The sequence below is a fragment of the Rhinolophus sinicus genome, chromosome 3 (genome assembly GCF_057876585.1).
Source record: "Rhinolophus sinicus isolate RSI-liver-muscle chromosome 3, RSI-T2T, whole genome shotgun sequence".
In the NCBI taxonomy this organism is placed as follows: domain Eukaryota; kingdom Metazoa; phylum Chordata; class Mammalia; order Chiroptera; family Rhinolophidae; genus Rhinolophus; species Rhinolophus sinicus.
This window is the reverse complement of record NC_142503.1, coordinates 97,908,170-97,927,267: the sequence shown is the minus strand read 5'-3', so window position 1 is coordinate 97,927,267 and position 19,098 is coordinate 97,908,170. Positions and strand designations below refer to the sequence as shown.

At 44.6% G+C, this 19,098-nt stretch overlaps 1 protein-coding gene across 2 annotated transcripts in view; it reads right to left on the bottom strand.

The window, feature by feature from the left end:
- Positions 1–19,098, bottom strand: part of GALNT17 (polypeptide N-acetylgalactosaminyltransferase 17) — a 513,668-nt gene that overhangs the window by 95,688 nt on the left and 398,882 nt on the right. For both annotated transcript variants that reach the window (XM_019715773.3, XM_088796796.1), the window contains one exon: positions 7,758–7,875. In XM_019715773.3, the coding sequence (XP_019571332.2) occupies positions 7,758–7,875 (118 nt within the window). The remainder of the gene's footprint in view (positions 1–7,757; positions 7,876–19,098) is intronic.

Below are 19,098 nucleotides of genomic sequence, written 5' to 3'. Positions count from 1 at the left end.
AAATAGTGCTGGGACAACTGGATATTCACAAGTAAAACAATAAAACTGGACCCTTTTCTTACACCACTCACAAATAAACTCAAAATGGATTAAAGGCCTAAATGTAAGACAGGAAATGATGAACTCCAAGAAGAAAACATAGGAAAAAAATCTCCTTGACATGGATCTTGGCAATTATTTTTTTTGGATATGACACCTAAAGCACAAGCAATAAAATAAAAATTAAAAGCTTCTGAACAGCAAAACAAACAACCAACCTAGTGAAAAGATAATCTAAGGAATGGGAAAAATATTTGCAAATCATAATCTGATAAGGGATTAATATGAAAATATATAAAGAACTCATACAACTCAATAGCAAAAAAGCAAATAATCCAATTTTTAAAAAGGGCAAAAGATCTGAGTAAATATTTTTCCAAAGAAGATATATGAAAAGTCAACAGGTACATGAAAAGATACTCCACATCAGTAGTTATTAGGAAAATGCAAATCGAAACCACAATGGACTATCACCTCATGCCTTTAAGAATGGCTATCATCACAAGGGCAAAAAATAAGTCTGCAAAGATGTGGAGAAAAGGGAACCCTTGTGCACTGTAAGTAGGAATGTAAACTGGTGCAGCCACTACAGAGAACAGCACGGAGGTGCTTCAAAAAATTAAGACTAGAACTGTGATATGATCCAGCAATTCCACATCTGGGAATATATCCAAAGGGAATGAAAACACCCACTTGGAAAGATATATGCACCCCCTTGTTCATAGCACTGTTATTTTTTATTTTTTATTTTTTATTAAATTTATTGGGGTGACAATTGTTAGTAAAATTACATAGATTTCAGGTGTACAATTCTGTATTACATCATCTATAAATCCCATTGTGTGTTCATCACCCAGAGTCAGTTCTCCTTCCATCACCATATATTCGATCCCCCTTACCCTCATCTCCCACCCCCCACCCCCCGCCCCCCTTACCCTCTGGCAACCACTAAACTATTGTCTGTGTCTATGAGTTTCTGTTTCTCATTTGTTTGTCTTGTTCTTTTGTTGTTTTTGGTTTATATACCACATATCAGTGAAATCACATAGTTCTCTGCTTTTTCTGTCTGACTTGTTTTGCTCAGCATTACTCTCTCAAGATCCATCCATGTTGTCACAAATGTTCCTATATCATCTTTTCTTACCGCCGAATAGTATTCCATTGTGTATATATACCACAACTTCTTTATCCATTCATCTATCGAAGGACATTTTGGTTGTTTCCATGTCTTGGCCACCGTAAACAAAGCTGCAATGAACATTGGAGCACACGTGTCTTTATCTCTAAATGTTTTCAGATTTTTTGGGTAGATACCCAGAAGAGGGATTGCTGGGTCATATGGCAATTCTATTCGTAATTCTTTGAGAAACCTCCACACTGCCTTCCATAACGGCTGTACCAGTCTGCATTCCCACCAACAGCATAGCACTGTTATTTACAACAGCCAAGGCGTGACAACAACATAAGTGCCCATCGATGGATGAATGGGTAAAGATGTGGTACATATATGCAATGGAATATGACTCAGCCATAAAAAAATGAGGAAATCCTGCCATTTGCAACAATACGAATGAGACTTCAGGATATTATGCTGATGGAATCTAAAAAAAATAAAATTAAAAAAACCCTCAAAAACCAAAACAACAAAAACCCCAAACTCAGAAAAAGATCAGATTTGTTGTTACCGGAGGCAGGGCGTGGGGGAGGGGAAACTGGAGAAAGGTGGTCTAAAGGTACAAACTTCCAATTACAAGATAAATATTTACTAGGGGTGTAATGTACAGTGTGATGACTATAGCTACTGCTGTATATGTATGAAAGTTAAGAGAGTAAATCCTAAGCGTTCTCACACAGGAAAACATTTTCTTTTTCTTCTTCTGCTTTCTCTTTTTATTGTGTCTATGTGAGATAATAGATGCTAAATAAACTTACTATAGTAATCATTTCACAATATATGTAAGTCAAACCGTTATGCTGTACACTTTAAACTTATACAGTAATATGTCAATTATATCTTAAATAAATATTTTTTTAAAAACACTTAGCAAAAAATCTACCCTCTTAGCAAATTTTTAAGTATACAATAAGTAGTAACCACAGGTGCTATGCTGTACAGTAGATCTCTAGGACTCACTCATCTTGCATAACTGAAACTGCCTGGAATATTCTTACTCCCACACCCTACTCCCACACTCTCTTTGCCTATCTAAATTCAACTCATTTTACAAGTCTTAAACATTTCCTTAGGGAGGTTTTTTCTAACTCTCTAGACCAGGTTATTTTCTCTTGCTATGTTTCCCATAGCACCCCCATCCTCTTTTCATACTCATCTCATTGGTAATTATTAGTTAAATGAATGGTTTTTTTAACTGAACATAAATTTCATGGCAGCGGAGAACATGTCTATCTACGGTGGCGTCCCCACTGAAAGTGCCGCTGGAGTAGACAAGGCACTCAACACGTCTCCATTATCTTCAAAGCATTCAGTTGAGCCATTGGCCACTGCAATATGTGCATCCAGATTAAAGAGCAGTCTGAAATCCCCAAGGCCTACTCTATCCCCAGATAAGACCAGGAATTTTCTCTGGATTTTATCACACATATATGCTAACCCTGCACTATGAAGGTATTTGCATAGCCAGACATGGCCAATGCCAGCAGGGAAGAGAGAACCAAGGATTTGTACAATCTAGAGGTTAGGAAAACTAAACAGAACTGATGGTCTTGTCCCCTCTAGGAGTAACCGTTATCTAAATCACAACAGCCAACAAATGTAGCAGCCTTGAGCCCAGGAGTTCCAAATGGAAGAGAAACATCACAAGAGGCTTCTGGACATGGGAATATTGGTGTCACGGGTCTCAGAGAGAGTAGGCGGGTGTATCCTGCTTAAGATGGACCTGAGTAATGTGTCCCAAACCCATGGGTAGAGGAGTGGCTGGGGTGGAGACCAGAGCACCAGTCAACTGCTTTTGTCAGAGCTCCCGTGTTTCTGCTGGAGCTAAGACATCGTCTTCTGCTGCCCTCACATATCAGCCCTTCCGGTTCTTGGACTTTCAGACTCAGACTGGGACTTCATATACCCCCGATTCTCAGGCCTTCAGACTCGGACTGAGTTATACCACCAGCTTTCCAGAGACAAGAGACAAGGTGGGGAGCAAAACTGTAAACATGAGACGGGATGAAGGGACTAGTGTGAGTGGCAGATTCCATGTTCGTTTGGAATCTGGAATGTTGACCACCTATGCAGCCCATACTTTCCGAATGACCCTTGTGAATGAGGCAATCCTTCAAATCTACTGCTGAAGTTATCCCTGCTGGCTCAGCGACTATGAGGGCCTGCGCCTGTGGGCGACCCTGAAGGTCTCCAGAGACTTGGGCTTGTGGGCTAGGCAAGATGGCAAGGATGACAATCTTGGGTCCCCTTGGGTCAGAATGGCTTCCCAGCTCTTCCGAAAAATGACTGGCCTGGAGGCATCATGGACTATGCAACCAGCAGTTGAGATACACAGGTCAAAACCTGCTTTTTAAGAACAGGATTGTTAACCTATACAAATTAAAATACACATGTCCTTTGCCCATAATTCATGAGTCTGAATGCTTCACCTACCACTGTTGTGGAGTTTCTGGCAAAAGCTGCACCCAGCGGGAAGCCTTGGGGCTGGGAGGGGCCAGTTAAGGTGATCACATCTGTGCATCCCCACACCCTTGTTTACTTACCTCTATCATGGGTCCTTGGTCTCACAAATCTTTTTTAGCAATGTGTGCACACAGGAATTCTGCCGTTTATTCAGTCCTTGAGGTTCCTGATCGAGCTAAGGCATTTTCTGATAGTTTGAAGGTCTGACAGTGTCTGTTTATTGTCTTCCTTTAGGACTGGCTGCCTGATAGGGTTGAGCAGTCTTGTGTGTCACTGTTTTATACAAGGATCCAGACTAAGATAGCACCTTTTCTTCCCAAAGAAGACTGATGTACAGGAGAAATCTGAAGCCATCTGATTTTACTCCACTTAAAAGTGATCTATCCACTCTTCTCCCCTTAGGGGATTTTTTTTCCCTTATCATTTAGACATGTTACAATAAATGCCTAGTTAATAGTTTCTGATTAATGTTATGATGAAAGCTTTCAATTTCTAATCTCATTTATTTTCTCAGTCCTGGAAACCTGTTTTCCTTTCACAGGATCGGTATTGATTGCTTTGGCCCCAGGCAAGCTGCCTTTCATCCTAAGGGTCCCAGAGTCAACTCTGAACCACAGTAAGACTTTCTGTTCTTCCTATTCTTGACACATCTTTACTTCTGAGGAATTAAAAGCTAATGAACATTTTCAAAGAATAGTTAGAAAGACTGTAGATGGACCTATTTCTCAGTGAAAAAAAATCACAAAGAAAAGATGGTATTCTCTAGTTGAAACGTTCCCACTTAATGAAAGCATAAGATTTTTGTCATTTGTTATAGGTTAATTTCTATAAATGTATGTGTGCACACCATATGAAAATTATATATGTGTGTATATTAAATAAAGCTCTGATTTTTTTTCAAGCAGTGGGGATGGCTTTCTTAATAATGTATTTATTATTCACCTAATTTGTGCTCTCAGCAGTATAAAATAGCACAAAATGAGAGAAGAAGCAATATAGTTTGTAAAACAAGCACCTGACATAGATTATTCCATGTGAAAAGGAGCCCTGCCCAGGGACCTAGCAGTCACCTGGTCCAGACACCTGCACATGCTGTTAAGGAGGAAGTGGGTGGTGGTATCTAAGGGGGCTGTGCTGTATGGGCCGGGAGTGAAGACAAAGGACTCGCTGTGGGCCCGCAGTGGCCATGAGGGGCACCTGGATGAGGCCTTGAAAAATGTAGACTCTAAACTGAGCTCCTTTCTGAGAATATTATGCATTTTCCAGGAAGCTGGCTAGGTCAAGGTATGGACGTGTGGCTCTCAAACTTGGCCATGTAACAGAATCACCTGGAAGGCTTGTTAAAACACAGGTTGCTGGACTCCACCCAAGTGTGTGATTCGGGAGGTCTCGGGTGGGGCCCAAGAATCTGCATTGGTAATAAGTTCCTAGGTGAGGTCTATGCTGCTGGTCAGGGACCACACCTTGAGAACCATAGAATATCGTAGGGATGGTGGCTCTCCAGACCCTGAACCCAGCCTTTGGTCTTTATGGCACCAACAGCACTCAACTCCTGCTTTAAGGATCAGCAGCAAACCAAGACTTCTATGGAGTTTGCAGGAGGGCATGCTCTGTGGGAAGTCAGAGGCATAAACCCTCCCCTCTCTCCAGCGTGAGTGAACAATAAGAGGCAGGCAACTGCACACGAGGGCGGTACCCACACCCGATCCATCCGATGCTTTCATAGTGATGCAGAGAGCAGCCAGTGGAAGAGTGGCTGAAGTGCCATGGAGATGACAGGGCAGGGAGCGGGCTCTATGGGCTGTTCATAAGGAACGTGTAGCTTTGGTGCACTGGGCTGTGCTTCGACGTGGAAACAGATGGACCTTCAGTTCCTTCAGGGATGGGGCAGCCATGCAGGACTGTCATCACCATCACCACCGAGGCTGACCTTTGCCAGGTCCAGGTCACTGCAAAGTAAATGCCTCACGAGTGTGGGGAGACCATCATCTTTAGCAAGCCTTAGCAGTGACTTCCCCGTCACATCCTCTGTCTCCCCAGAACACAGCCTAAAGTGGCACTCAAACCTGGGAGTCCCACCTGTCCCCATAACCCTCTGCCTATGCCCCTACCTCCTTAGGGACAGTGCTCCACCCATCATCCTATGCTCCCCTCCGTGGGTGATGAGGTCGTATCGTTCACTGGCTTCCTTCTCTCAGCACACAGACACATTCAAATCTCTCTCATCTTAAAAATAAAATAAAAAAAATAAAAAACTCCACTCCACTCAGGGCTTCACTCAGCTCCTTCCTTTCACAGATCAGTACCTGGAACGAGTAGGTATCACCTGCCATTCAGCCATCTACTCATCCCGTCAGGCTCGTCTCCACCACTGCACGGCTCCTACTCATGCTAAATTCCCAATAGGCATTCATTCAGTCATTAATCTACCAGGTACCTTTTGAGCCACGTGCCAAGCATGGTCCTACATACTTGGGATGCAAAGACATGTGCGCCACAGAGCTTATAGTCTAGTGATGGGGAGGTAGAGAAAAATAAGACACATGATAAATAAAGTCTATGGCAGCTAGAAGTTGATGGGAGCTGAGGAAAAGAGCAGCAGCAGAACAGGACAAGGAGGGATGAGAAGATGGGGGCAGAGTGGACATTTAGGTTACAGGTCAAGTTCGACATGCTGGGTCCAGAAGTTTTCTTCAATTAATTCAAAACAGATGAAAGACAAGTATATTAGCTATGATAACATACTTATGGAGTTTTGAATTGCTGGGCTTCATGAAGAAATCCTATGCAAATTCCACTGAGGATGAAACCCAGCCTGAACTTGAAAACACAAAAAGAGTCTGTGATCTCCAAAGGGGAGTGATTTTAGGATCCAGAGTGGTCCCCATCATCCCCTTCGCTCATGTAGCTTGGCTGTTCATTATACCACGAGAGCACAAAGCCTGTCATTCCATAAAGGAGGCTCAAATGTAGATGAGTGGCCAATGAAGCATCTCAAAGGTACTGAGCAATTAGGGATAAACCAGGGAAATCACAAACAGGGCAGGCTTTGATTGGAAGTAGGAATTCTGCACTAGATAGCTGCCTAGTAGAACAAAATCAAGAAAACAACAGAAGAAGGTGGAAGAAATTCAATAAACATTAATCCTTACAATTGTGTCCTGAGTCATTTCCAGCAAGGTTACTTTCTAGGGGCCTTTCAAAGGTTCAGGATGGGGCAACAGACACAGAGACCCCAGCAGGGCATCTCCCAGCACTAACTCTTTGCAATGTGGAGGAGGACTTAACACCAGGCAGGAGAAGGAAGCCCATTGGTACGTGGTTATCAGGTCCTAAAGCAGTCCCTTCACCCATCCGTGGGGTTCATTTATCCGAACTCTAAAACGAAGAATTTGGAATGCATCAATGTGTCCAAATTTAATTTTTTTTTTTTACAGCGGAATTCTTTTTTCAAACAAAATCTTAAGCAAAACCCAGTATATAAAATATCTAACAGTGGACCTGATCTGGGCTGAGGGTCTAGCAAGAGGCGCATTCTGCCTCCTCCTCAGTCACCTCCCCCATCATTCTTCTTAGAAGCATTTCCGAGAAAAGGGAGGGTCCCACAGAAGGTGGTACTTCCCTCCTCTGGCACCATATAATTCTATAATGTACGTGACCATCAAAGTTCATAGAATGGAAATACTATTAGGTTTATGCAAAAATAATTTCAGTTTAAAAGGTTAAAAATAATTGCAAAAGCCACAATTACTTTTGCACCAACCCAATAATTTAAGGCGATTAATTAAAAAAAATAAATTTAAAGAGACAATTGAACTGGAAGAGCATGGGAAACAAATTCTCTTACTCATGCCCAGAGTGGGTCACCTAGGCATAGAATAAATCGTTCAACCCTTTAAGAGGAGAAAGCCCAGGATTCCCTGCCTAAGGAGGGGTGACAACCTTGCTGGAACATCTTCAGGAACAGGGGTGAGGTAAATGAATCTGTCGTTCACCAGCTAAAGAAGCTTTAAATACACATTAAGGCAGCTCTGCTCACAAACGTGAACAAACCAAGAAGATAGGATGCCAGGTCACAAACCTTGATTCCAAGTTCGATATTTTCTCCTCCATACACATCCATCCCAGGGTCCAGAAGGCCAATTTCACCAAAGAACTTCCTGTTGACCACGAAGGAGCAGCCAATCATGGCTGGCGTCCTGCGGAAGAGAGAGAGAAGCTAAATTTATGTGATACACACACACACACACACACACACACACACGAGACACATACAGACACGCAGAGAGAGAGAGAGACAGAGAGACACATACAGACACACACACACACACACACACACACACACACATGCACTTTTTTCAGCCATAAGAAAAAAGGAAATCTCACCATTTACAAAAGCATGGATGGGCTTTGAGGGCATTATACTAAGTTAGATAAGCCAGATAAAGACAAATATTGTATGATATCACTTCTATGTAGAATCCAAAAAAGCCAACCTCATCAAAACAGAGAGTAGAATGGTGGTTACCAGAGACTAGGGTTGGGGGAATTGAGGAGATGTTGTTAAAAGGTAGAAACTTGCACTTAGAAAATGAGTAAGTTATGGAGATGTATGAACAGTGTAGTGATTATAGTCAACAGCACTACATCATATCCTTCAAAGTTGCTAAGGGACTAGATCTTAAACATTCTCACCACAAAAAGAAATGATAATTATGTGATGTGTTAGAAGCGTTAGCTAACACTACACTGGTCATCGTATTGCAATGTATAAATGAACCAATCAACATGTTGTACACCTTAAACTTACACAATTTTATATGTCAATTATGTCTAATTTTTTAAAAAGAAGGAGCTGAAGTCATTATGGCATCAGTACCAGAAGCCCTTCACAGGCACCATCGTAACACGTGCTACGTTCCACTCTGGCTAATGGAGTACCTTCCCTGGAGGCCTCATTCCTGCACCCTCATTCTCCACAAAGCTGTTTCAGCTTCAGACAAATGACAGGCCCCAAACCCGCTAGGGATAAGCTGGCTCCTCTGTAGCTTGGACAGGAACAATCTCACATATCACATGAAGCCTGCAAACAAGAGCACTGGTTCTCACGGCACATCTGGTGACAACCGTCCGTGGGCGGTCTCCGAGAAGCTCAGAGATGATGAACAAGACATATGTGCTCCCTGTCCCAGGAAGAAGAGCTTTACAAGTTGGGGGTGTGCAGGGAAATGAGACGGGAAGGTCAACGGGAAGAAGCCCAATCTCCACATCCTGGTAGGAGAAAGTGGAGCAGCAGAAGGCAGAAGACTCAAAGGACATCCCTGGTGCCCAAAGGGGTCAATAATAAGCCCAGAGAGACTACCTCTGTCCACACAGAGGGGGCGCTGAGCAAGAGAGATGCAAAGTATCTACAGGGCGGCTTGGCCATACAGTCTGAAAATAAAGATTAATATTTTATTTCTGCATATATTAATACCCTTGATTATTTTTTCTAGAGTAGGCTAAAGGCACAAGTAGAACTCAGTGAAAACCAGAGACAAAAACCATCTGAGGCAACACATCACGGATGCATGGGTAGGAATTGGGGAAATGCAGCATTAGTCTACCATGTTCATTGCAATTTTGCATGAAACACGGAACCATGCATTGCTAATGAGGACAACACACTGACACATTTTACATTGCATGGTATTATATTATATTACATCCTATATTGTCATGTAATATCAACAAATCCTTTATGATGTCTTTCTGCCTCTGTTTCCAAACTCTATAGGTACCCTTGTATAATAAACTGATTCAGGATATATTTTCTCAGCACCTACCGTATCTAAGGCATTTTACTGGTGCTGTAGGGGTAAAGAAACATACAATATACTTCCTGCATTCAAGCAACCAAGAGTCATCATCATTATTACTATATTATTGTTATTATTACAGCAGTCATGTATTGAGTAATTACTATGTCTCCAGCACAGTGCAAACTGCTCTTCATACATTGTCTCATTTAAAAACCTCCACAGCCCTGTGAAGGAGATAGGACCATCTCCATTTAAAAGCCGAGGCCCACGGAGACTTAGTGACCTGCCCCTGAGTCCCAGAGTAGAGTTCAGAACCCATTCATCTTCCAAGCCCTTGATTACAGCCCTTCTGAATCATGTCGCTCTCCAGCAGAGGCTTCATGGAAGAACTGGTGAACCTCACTCCACCAAAGGCCAGACATGCATTAGGATGCTTCCTGAACAAAAGAGACATCTCATACCGGGGGCCCAGTGAAACTCCCCTGCCCCCCCCCCACGTGAAAGTACCGTGTTTTGCCGTGTATAATGTGCACCCACGTCTTTGGCTCAAAGTTTCAAGGGAAAAAGCTTTCATTTTAATTTTTTAATTCAAATTTTTATTTGTTTACATTTAGGTACTTGTTTTTTTTATTCTAAAGAAATTGTAGCATTTATTTTTTAACATTATGGTATAAGAAATTCCACATAACAAATAATTACAAAACATAAGAACTGATCAAAGTATAGGAAATTTTATGTATTGGTAACAAATTTACGATATTTACACATCATAGAAGGCCAAGAACTCCGGCGTTGCTAGTTCATTGAAAGTTCAACAAAACCGATGATCGTATTCCAGGGTGTTATTTTGCATACGGATATAGTTATTGATTTCTAGAGTTACACTTTTAACTCATAAGCACAAATAAAAGAATTAAAAACATTTATATAGATACGGAATTAGTACTACCCATGTATAATGTGCATCCTTATTTTTTCCTCACAAATTTGGGCAAAAAGGTGCACAAAAAGGTGCACATCCAGCTCAAAAGAATTCCACCTAATACCATGGCAAAATATGGTATTAGGTGGAATTCTTTTGAGCTGGAATGTAGACCTCAGTCTCAGCTCCTCATCTGCTCCTTCTGACTTTGAGCTTAATGTCCAGATTTCTAACTCTATGGAATACCTCTAGGTACCCATGAGATAGGGCAGTACTGAGGCACACTGGAAAAAGCAGTGTTCAGAGGTGAAAGGACCTAGTTTGAATGCTGGAACTGCCATTGAAAACTGTACTTGGTTATGTTAACGGAGCGCTCTGGATACCAGTTAAGACTCTCCGGAGTGTTGCTGTGAAAAGATGTGAGATGTGCTCAGTGCATAGGGCAGGAGTTCAGTAAATAATGTTCCTTTGCCCTCCTACTGAGGCCCATCCATTTTCCCCCAGAAACCTCACCCAATCACACATGGGATGCTGCCCTCTACTGGTGCAGCTGTGCCACTCCAGCTACAAGGCCGGAGGAGGGGTTGCGGGGTAGGTGAGGGTGGAGGGCAGAAACCACTTCAGTGTCTGTCAATTGTTTCCTTCAGACCTTGGCCCCTCTGAGAGAAGCAGACCTGAAGCCTGGAAAAGCACTATGTAAGCCCATGCCCTGGCCTCAGTTAACAATCAAATTACGTTTTTCCTGAAACTTGGAATGGTGCTGGGAGCTAGAACTAGATGGTCTCATCCACGTGTAGAGCACCGGCTGCTATGTGATGTGGTGCAGCTCTAATGGCCCTGGGCACATGGATGATGGCACATTGGCAAGAGGCAGATGCACAGTGGAGGTGTGAGCCAGGGGGTGGGGCTGCCTGGTGATTTCAGCTTCCTGTCTGCTGACAGGTCTGGCTCAATTCTCTGCCCCAGATCATGTGAGAGCCCCCTGTATCTTTGGGGTCTGTCCTCCTTGACTTAAACCATGTTAGATAAGCTTCTGTTCTTTGCAACCCAAACCGTGATGATGACACATGCTGTCCCCTCTTACTTATGACCCAGAGGGAGGAGGGAGTTTTCATCACATGCCCAGAAGTGACAAACTGCAGGGAAGATTCATTCGGGGAGAGTTAAAAACTAGGGTCCACCCTAGTGATGGAGAAATGTGACATGCGTGCGAGAGATGGGAGATGAAGCCTCGGAGTGCAGGAGTCTCCAGAGAAGGGGCACAGCAGCAGCCTGGCATTAACTCAGCTTTCCAGAATGCAATTGCTGAGCACATCAAGGAATTCCGGTCAGAACAATCTCCTGCAAAAGCCTGTGCTTGGTGGTTAAAATTGTCTGCTGTTAACAAGCATAGCTAGTTAAAATGCTGCCTCAAGATGTTATACTTTCTAACTCCTGAAGGCAACCAAGGCAGTTAAAATCACAGGGCAGTCAACAAACACTATTAAAGAGGTGGCTTTGGACACTGCCTCACGGGTAAAAGGAATGATTCTCTGAGATCAGCTCAGGGCACACCTGGGCCGACATGTGCCAGCGTCACCCGGATGACTCCTTAGAAAATGCAGATTCTTGGGGGTGGCCCCGAACCATGGAACCAGATTTACAGAGATGGGACTCAGGAATTTGTGTTTGTACCAGCAGAGCCAACCTATGGAGACGTCTCCCTCTCAAACTGCCAGGTCCCCCAGAGCAGACAGGTTACCCCTCCAATTGCTCATTGTATTCTCAGGAGCTGGTGCCTTGCCTGGCACAGTGCAGGCACTCATTGGATCCCATTGAATCGATGAATGAGTGTAGCAGATGTAGATGAATGCCCAGGTGGGGAAGGGCTCCATGATGGCTCAGGGACAAACTGGCTGAACTGAAATGAACCAGAACACAAGGACAGCAGGGGAGTGTGCTGTAGCTAGGGCTGGAAGGGAGGGAACAGGAAGGGGGAGAGAAGAAAGAGGGAAGAGAAGGAGGAAGAGAGGAGAGAGGTGGAGGACAGAGGGGAGGGATAGGAAGGGAAGGAGGAGAAAGTGCTGGAGAGAGGAAGAGGAGGAGAGGCAGGAGGGAGTGATCCAAAGCACGTAACTTTCACTGTCCAGCAGGGTAGACAGACTTGTCCTTCCAGGGTGCCCTCTGAGAAACACCTTCCCCCGTAAAGCAGTCAGTCTGATATTTTAATATAACTGGCTTTATATGGATGATGTTTTTGGTTGTGGTGGTAAGGAGAGAATTCACAGTACCAGTCACCTTGAGTCCCCTGTCGGCTGGTCACAGCTCTGTTCAGTATATCTGACCAGGTTCCATATCAGAAGCCCTGAGACAGGACTGAGAGGACGCTAGTGTCTCCTCATTAAAACCAGGCCATAGCAGCTGCCCAGGCTGGCACAGGACCCACAGGAGGCCATGGCAAAGCTGACCTCTGTGTGCATCTGGGCCGGCCATCAGAACCCAAAATGAAGGACAGGAGGCTATTCCTAAGGCGATGGAAATGTGGAATGAACTCGTGACCATTATAGCTGTATTGCTGGCCTGTAAAACGGTTCTCTAAAGGCCCTGGTCAGAAATCTCCACAGTGTCATGAAGAGTGCATTGGCGCTGCTCCCAGTCTCTGCTATAGCAAGGCAGCACCCGACGGGACCATGAGGAAAGAGAGGCCGGAAGCAACCTGGAGATCAGCCCTCTGGAGGTGGCCGCCCCACTAAGCCAAGATCCCGGCCCTGAGAACAGCAGGGCTCGGAGGCCTGCCCCACAGTGCTAGGCTCCTGGCAGGCGGTTAATGTATATGGTAAGTGTGGAGACTAAATAATTAAGAGAGACATGTCCTCAGCCATGGCTAGGCCAGCCAACAGTGCGGGTGAGTTCAGTGGGACGAATGCTTTGAATTTTGGAACTATCTGACTAGACCGACGATGAGTAGCTGTCCTCTTGAACGGGAAGAAACAGGTCTCCAACAGAAATCCACCCCCTGGCCCTACCTGGGACCCACGACACTGGTTAGCCAGACTCATCCTTAGTAAGCCAAGAGCCAATTGCGCCCACCTTCCCCTCCAAAGACTCCCTCACCACCTTCCCAGCCATGCGAGGCGCAGTTAATGGCACTTCTGGGCTGAGGAGATTCTGGAACATGAGCCTATAGCCTCATTTCTCAAACACAACTGCGATTACCACCATTAGTGTAAACATTTCCATTCAAAACCATTCAAAAATGATAATCATATTAAGGGATCTGCCAAAGTCTAATAGCTCCATTACATAGGAGAAGAACCGAAATTAAAAATAATCACTCTTATTGTTGATGTTACAGAGTATATGCAATACACACAACACTTCCAGCTGAGAGAGATGAGAAAGGAGATGGATGCACGAGGAAAGGGTGCAGTACTAGGAAATTTCACCAAGATATGCAAAGCTTTCTCTGTGTCAATGCTTCCTCTTCTCACAGGTGACAAAGGCCCATTCTGTGTTCTAGGTATTTCCCCTCTTCAAAACCCTTCACTGGCTCCCTATTTTCTCCTAAATTAAGCTTCCTCTTTGGCATTCCTGCCCTTCTCAATACCTTTCCAGCCAATGCCCCTTAGACTCTGTGGCTTAGCTACACTGGGCTATGCATTCATTGTTCAGGAAACATGTCCCAATTTGTGCCTATACCTTCCTCACTCTCAACTGATGACTTTGCTTCCTACTTCTCTAAGAAAGTAGCAAACTAAATAGAATATCCTACCTCCCACATCTACCCACTTACCATTATCTGTCACCCACTTTCCTTCCTTTTGCTATAATTGACTGTCCATGCTCTTAGCTGAGGCCAAACTGTCCTTTCTTGGTACTCAAGAACCTCATCTCAGCAATCTCCCATGTCCTAAATACACCTGTATTAGATATCTTTTCTTGTTTTCTGTATTCTTGATGCTTTGGTATCTGGGGACTTGCTGACTGGGGAGAGAGTGCCCCTCCCAAGGTAGCCCAGGAGACAGCAAAGGAGAGCAAACTAAGCCAGAGACCATGCTCTCAGCCACCTCCCCACCTGGCTCTCACACTCCAGGGGGTGATCTCCCTGCACGGTGCTGCATGGTGATCATCCCGGGGCCAGGAATCAGACACCTGGAGATACCCCTACACCCCAGAGCCTGCCCAAAGTATTCCAAACACAGTAAAGACCCATATCCATGCTTTCCTCTCCTTCCACCTCCTGACTGACCCAGGTGCTTCTCCATATGGCCCTGTGTGCATGGCAGTTTCTTCCTCTTGGGAAATGTGAATAACAAACTATCTTTTTAATGACAATCACCTCCTAATCTGTTGTCCTTACCATACCTGAGTAAAATAACCATTTTATCATATATTTTAGAACAACACTGCATATCATCAGCTTCCGTCCTGGGCTGGATCATTCCTAGCTGCTTACACAGCCTATAAATCCCCCTCTTGACCCTTTTCCTTTACAGCTATACTCTCATTTTTTGCTTCCCCTTGTTGAAAAACCCCTTTAAAGAGTTGTCTAAACCCGGTGCCTCTAAGTCCTCTCTCCAGTTCTCTCCTAAACCCATTCACCTAGGCTTTCCCCTCACCATTCCACAGCAGACATTTGTCAAGGTCAGAGATCACTCATCCTTCTAAATCCAACGCTCAATTCTCAGTCCTCATCGTGTGCACCTCCTAGCTGCATTTGACAGAGTGGATCACTCCCTTTCGTTGGAAGCAGGGTCTCCACTGGGCGTTCAGGCCCCACACATGCTTGTCTTCCCAAATGGCTCCTTTCAATCTTCTTGGCTGGCTCTCCTTTTCCCCAGGACATTCAAGGCAGTAGGACTCCAGGCAGAGCCTCAGATCTCCTCCCTTCTCCAGCTACACTCACTCCTTGGTGAGCTCACGGATTTCAGTAACATTCATATTCCAATAGATTCCCAATTTACACTCCAGTTTGAATCCTTCCTCTAGACTCCAGCCTGGTATATCCAACTGTCTACTCAACATTTCCATTATGTCTAAGAGATCCCTCAGACGTGGCTAAGTGGAATTTTTAACCTTCCTTCCACTCAAACCCATTCCACCCACAGTCTTTCCTATCTTAGGTAATGTCAACTCCAAATGCTGAGGTAAAAACTTTGGTGTCTGTCTTGGTGCCAAACGGTCAGAAAATATACCCACCTTTAAAATATATCTGGGATGATGATCTCTCAACACCTTCACCACCACCATCACAATACTCTCTGGATTACCACAACAGCCTCCTAACTGGCTTCTGCTTCCTCCCTTGTTCACCTTCAGTCAACTCTAAAGAGAGCATCTAGAATAATCTATTTAAACATAAATCAGATCAGAATGTACCTCTGCTGGAAACCCTCCAATGACTCTCATTTCCTTCAGAGTAAAAGCTAGGACCTCACAGTGGTCTACAAGGCTCCATCTAGACAATTTCCATTCCTGGGAATTCTCTGACCTCCTCTCCATGCCCTTTCTGCTCTAACCACTTTTCTAGGTATATACCCAAAATAACTAAAAACAGGTGTTCCGATACCACCTTGTACACACATGTGCATAGTACCATTATTCACAGTAGCCAAAAGGTTTAAACAACCCAAAAGTCCATCAGTTGATGAATGAATAAAATGTGGTACATGCATACAATCCATCCACTAAAAAGTATAAAGCTCTGATAGACGCTGCAACATGGATGGACATGGAGGAGGGGGTAGTAGACAGTGACCACTTCATGGATATGGGGTTTCCATTTGGGGTGATGAAAATGTTCTGGAAGTCGGTAGATAGTTGTGATGGCTCTACAACTCTGTGAATGTAATTCAAGCCACTGAGTTGTAGGCTTTCAATGGTTAAAATGGTAAATTTTATGTGTATTTTACCACAATAAAATACATTGAGCTGGTGACAACAATCCTCATGCATGCTTCGATTTTCATGTTACATTATAAATGTGAAGACAAAATCCAGTTGCCCTTAGAACAGAGGGCAGGAAGACAGAGGGGTGGCTCTATCTCCATTCTTACCTTCCATGCATGGAGACAGATTTTTCTAGCACTCTGGAGATAAAGTCCCACAGTATTTCAAGCTTTAGTCCAAATGTTTTCAATCTGGGATGAATGGCACAAGCACCATGGTTGTCACTCTACAATGGGTGAGAACACGTGGCCCCAGCTCTCAGGGAAAGTACACTAACCGAAAGGTCCTACCACCTGCTGGGCAGTCATCCAACCATCTGTGACTCCGTTTCTTTATTAGTAAACTGGGCATGAGACTGCCCTGATGACCTAACAGGATTATGGTGAGAGTCTGACGAGATAATAAAAACAGATGTGCTCTGTGCCTGACAAAGTGCTCAACACACGTGAGTTGTTATCAAGGACTTTAAAGAAAAGTGAGAGATGAAGGATGGTGGGTGGGGGTGAGAGGTGGACATGGAGGGAGAAGCTGGTGAAGATCCTGGCAAATGATGTCGCTCCAGGAAACAGTTTAGGTCTAAAGTGAGTCAAGCAGAGATGGAATTCTAGGAGGAAAGAGAAGTGAGAAAGTCTGGTCCAACATGGCAGAGGTGTGAATTCTGAGGTGAGTGACAGAGGCAGGTGTGAAAAAACACCCTAGAGAACAGAGAAGCGCCCATGCCACCTGCAGTGACAAGGTGGGGGATGTCGGCCCCACAGATGGCCCAGCGCGGCCTGAGGTCATCTTCTCTCAGCTCCAAGACTGGGTGCAGCGTTCGTGCCTCTGCATGAGGAGTCCAAGAGGACGTGTGAGAATTGCTACCTCCCCATTGCTCCTAGCACCTGTTTAACTCTAAACACCTTCTCCTCATCTGTAGGGAACGGTTCTGAGTCGGGGGTCGAGTGTGCTCATCTGTGCATTTGTTTGGTCAACAAGCCTTGTGAAACAATGGAGGATGCTTGAGGATATAAAAACATGTTATCCCATTATAGTGAGCAAGCAAAAACTGTTTTTTGTTGTTCCTTGTAAAAATGATTTCTGACTGAAGCCATGGTACTCCCTGTTATATATTGGTGAGCAGGGCTGTGGAAGTCAGAAGAGTAGGATTCATTGGTGAGGAGGAAAAAAGGAGCTAGAAAATGGAGGCCCTGCAGATTGTGGCCTGTGAACTAGGCAATGTGCTGTCCTCAGGACGCAGGATGAAGCCTCCATCGGGAAGGGTCTTCCCTTTGCCCCTGTTCAGTGCCTGCTTATACCAGGGTGCATGCATGTCACTCTGTGCCTAGCTGTCGTGGTCATCAGGCAGGGTGTCAGGGCTGGGGTGTCTGCCCTTTGCTTTGCCCTGCCCACCTTCCATCTCCTGCTGTGCTTGCAGGTCCCAGTCACCCCCTGGCCTCTGTCTCTGGTGGTCACATCTCCACATTCATGTCAGGCTGATGGTTCATTAGCTAGGGGCTCACAGCTTACCCTGTTTTTTCTTTTCATAATTCCAGCTGGTCCCTCATTGGGACTTGCTACCTTTCTGTGACCTCAAACTCAAACCTCTGCCATTTTCATTGGTTTCAGTTCTGCTTCAGCTAATGTCATGGCCTCTTTGCTGAACATCTTCCAATGCCAAGGCCCCATCTGTGGGAAAAGCATACAAACCTGAATGCCATCCCTGTTGTCTCATATGAGTCTCTGCAAACACTATTCTCAGGGTATAACCAGCACTAGGTATCCTGGTGGCATTGCCAACCCCCACAGTAGGTAGCTTGGTTAGTCAAAATGCTCTTATTTCAGTGCTTGGTTCCAATACTGTGCACCACGAATTCTTTTGCACCATCTCCTGATCAGCAGAACAAGTGCATGACGGGGATGTGGCCCTTTCTCAGCCTCTGACACACACACTGATGCTGAAGTGACCGAAAGACAGGGCAGGGGAGGGAGCTGGGTGGGACCACATCACCCAGGCCAAGAACTCCCTGAAATGAGCGAGTGGATGCATCAGTGATGCATTAGGACAAGTCATAATTGTTTCTTAGCCACAAGCAGCTCTTCTTGGCAGATATAATTATTCCCATCCTCCAGGTGAGCAAACTGAGTCTATGGGTCAAATGATCTGGCCAAAGGCACACACATGCAAGTAAATGTGGAGCTGGGAATAGCCAGTGATGTCTGAGCCCACACCCTCCTATGTATCCTGCAGCCTCCAAACGAAATCATCGAGAATTGGCAGCAGTTAAGAGCTGTCACACTGGGTAGAATAAGTGGTCCCGCTTTGAAGATTTCTGGGAACTTGCAGCTGCTAAACACGAAAACTACAATTTTGGGGAAGGACTTGGCTGACTTGCATAGAATTCTCACCTGGCACAGAGCAGTAATTTAATACTCAGAATTCCATTTGCCTCTGCTATACATATAAGCACCAAAAGGGTAAGTCCCACTGCCTTTTTAAAAGTCTAACGCCGTCTCCAGCACACAAATAGCTCACAAGAAAATAGGACCCAGAAGCCCGTGCTTCGCCTGTTAATGGAGGTAGCACTTTCCCTTTTGTTGCTGAAAAGATAATTCACGCTGAAACAACAACTTCCTCCAGATTGGGAAGTGAACCGTCTGGGTATTAAGAGCCTTTCCTCGCAGAGGATAAAGGAAATGCTCATCTCTCTGGAGTGTGATTTTTCACAGATGCAGAAAATGCCAGCAGGGATTGAAGTTGCCAGCCCCAAACACACTGTCTTGGCTGACTGACT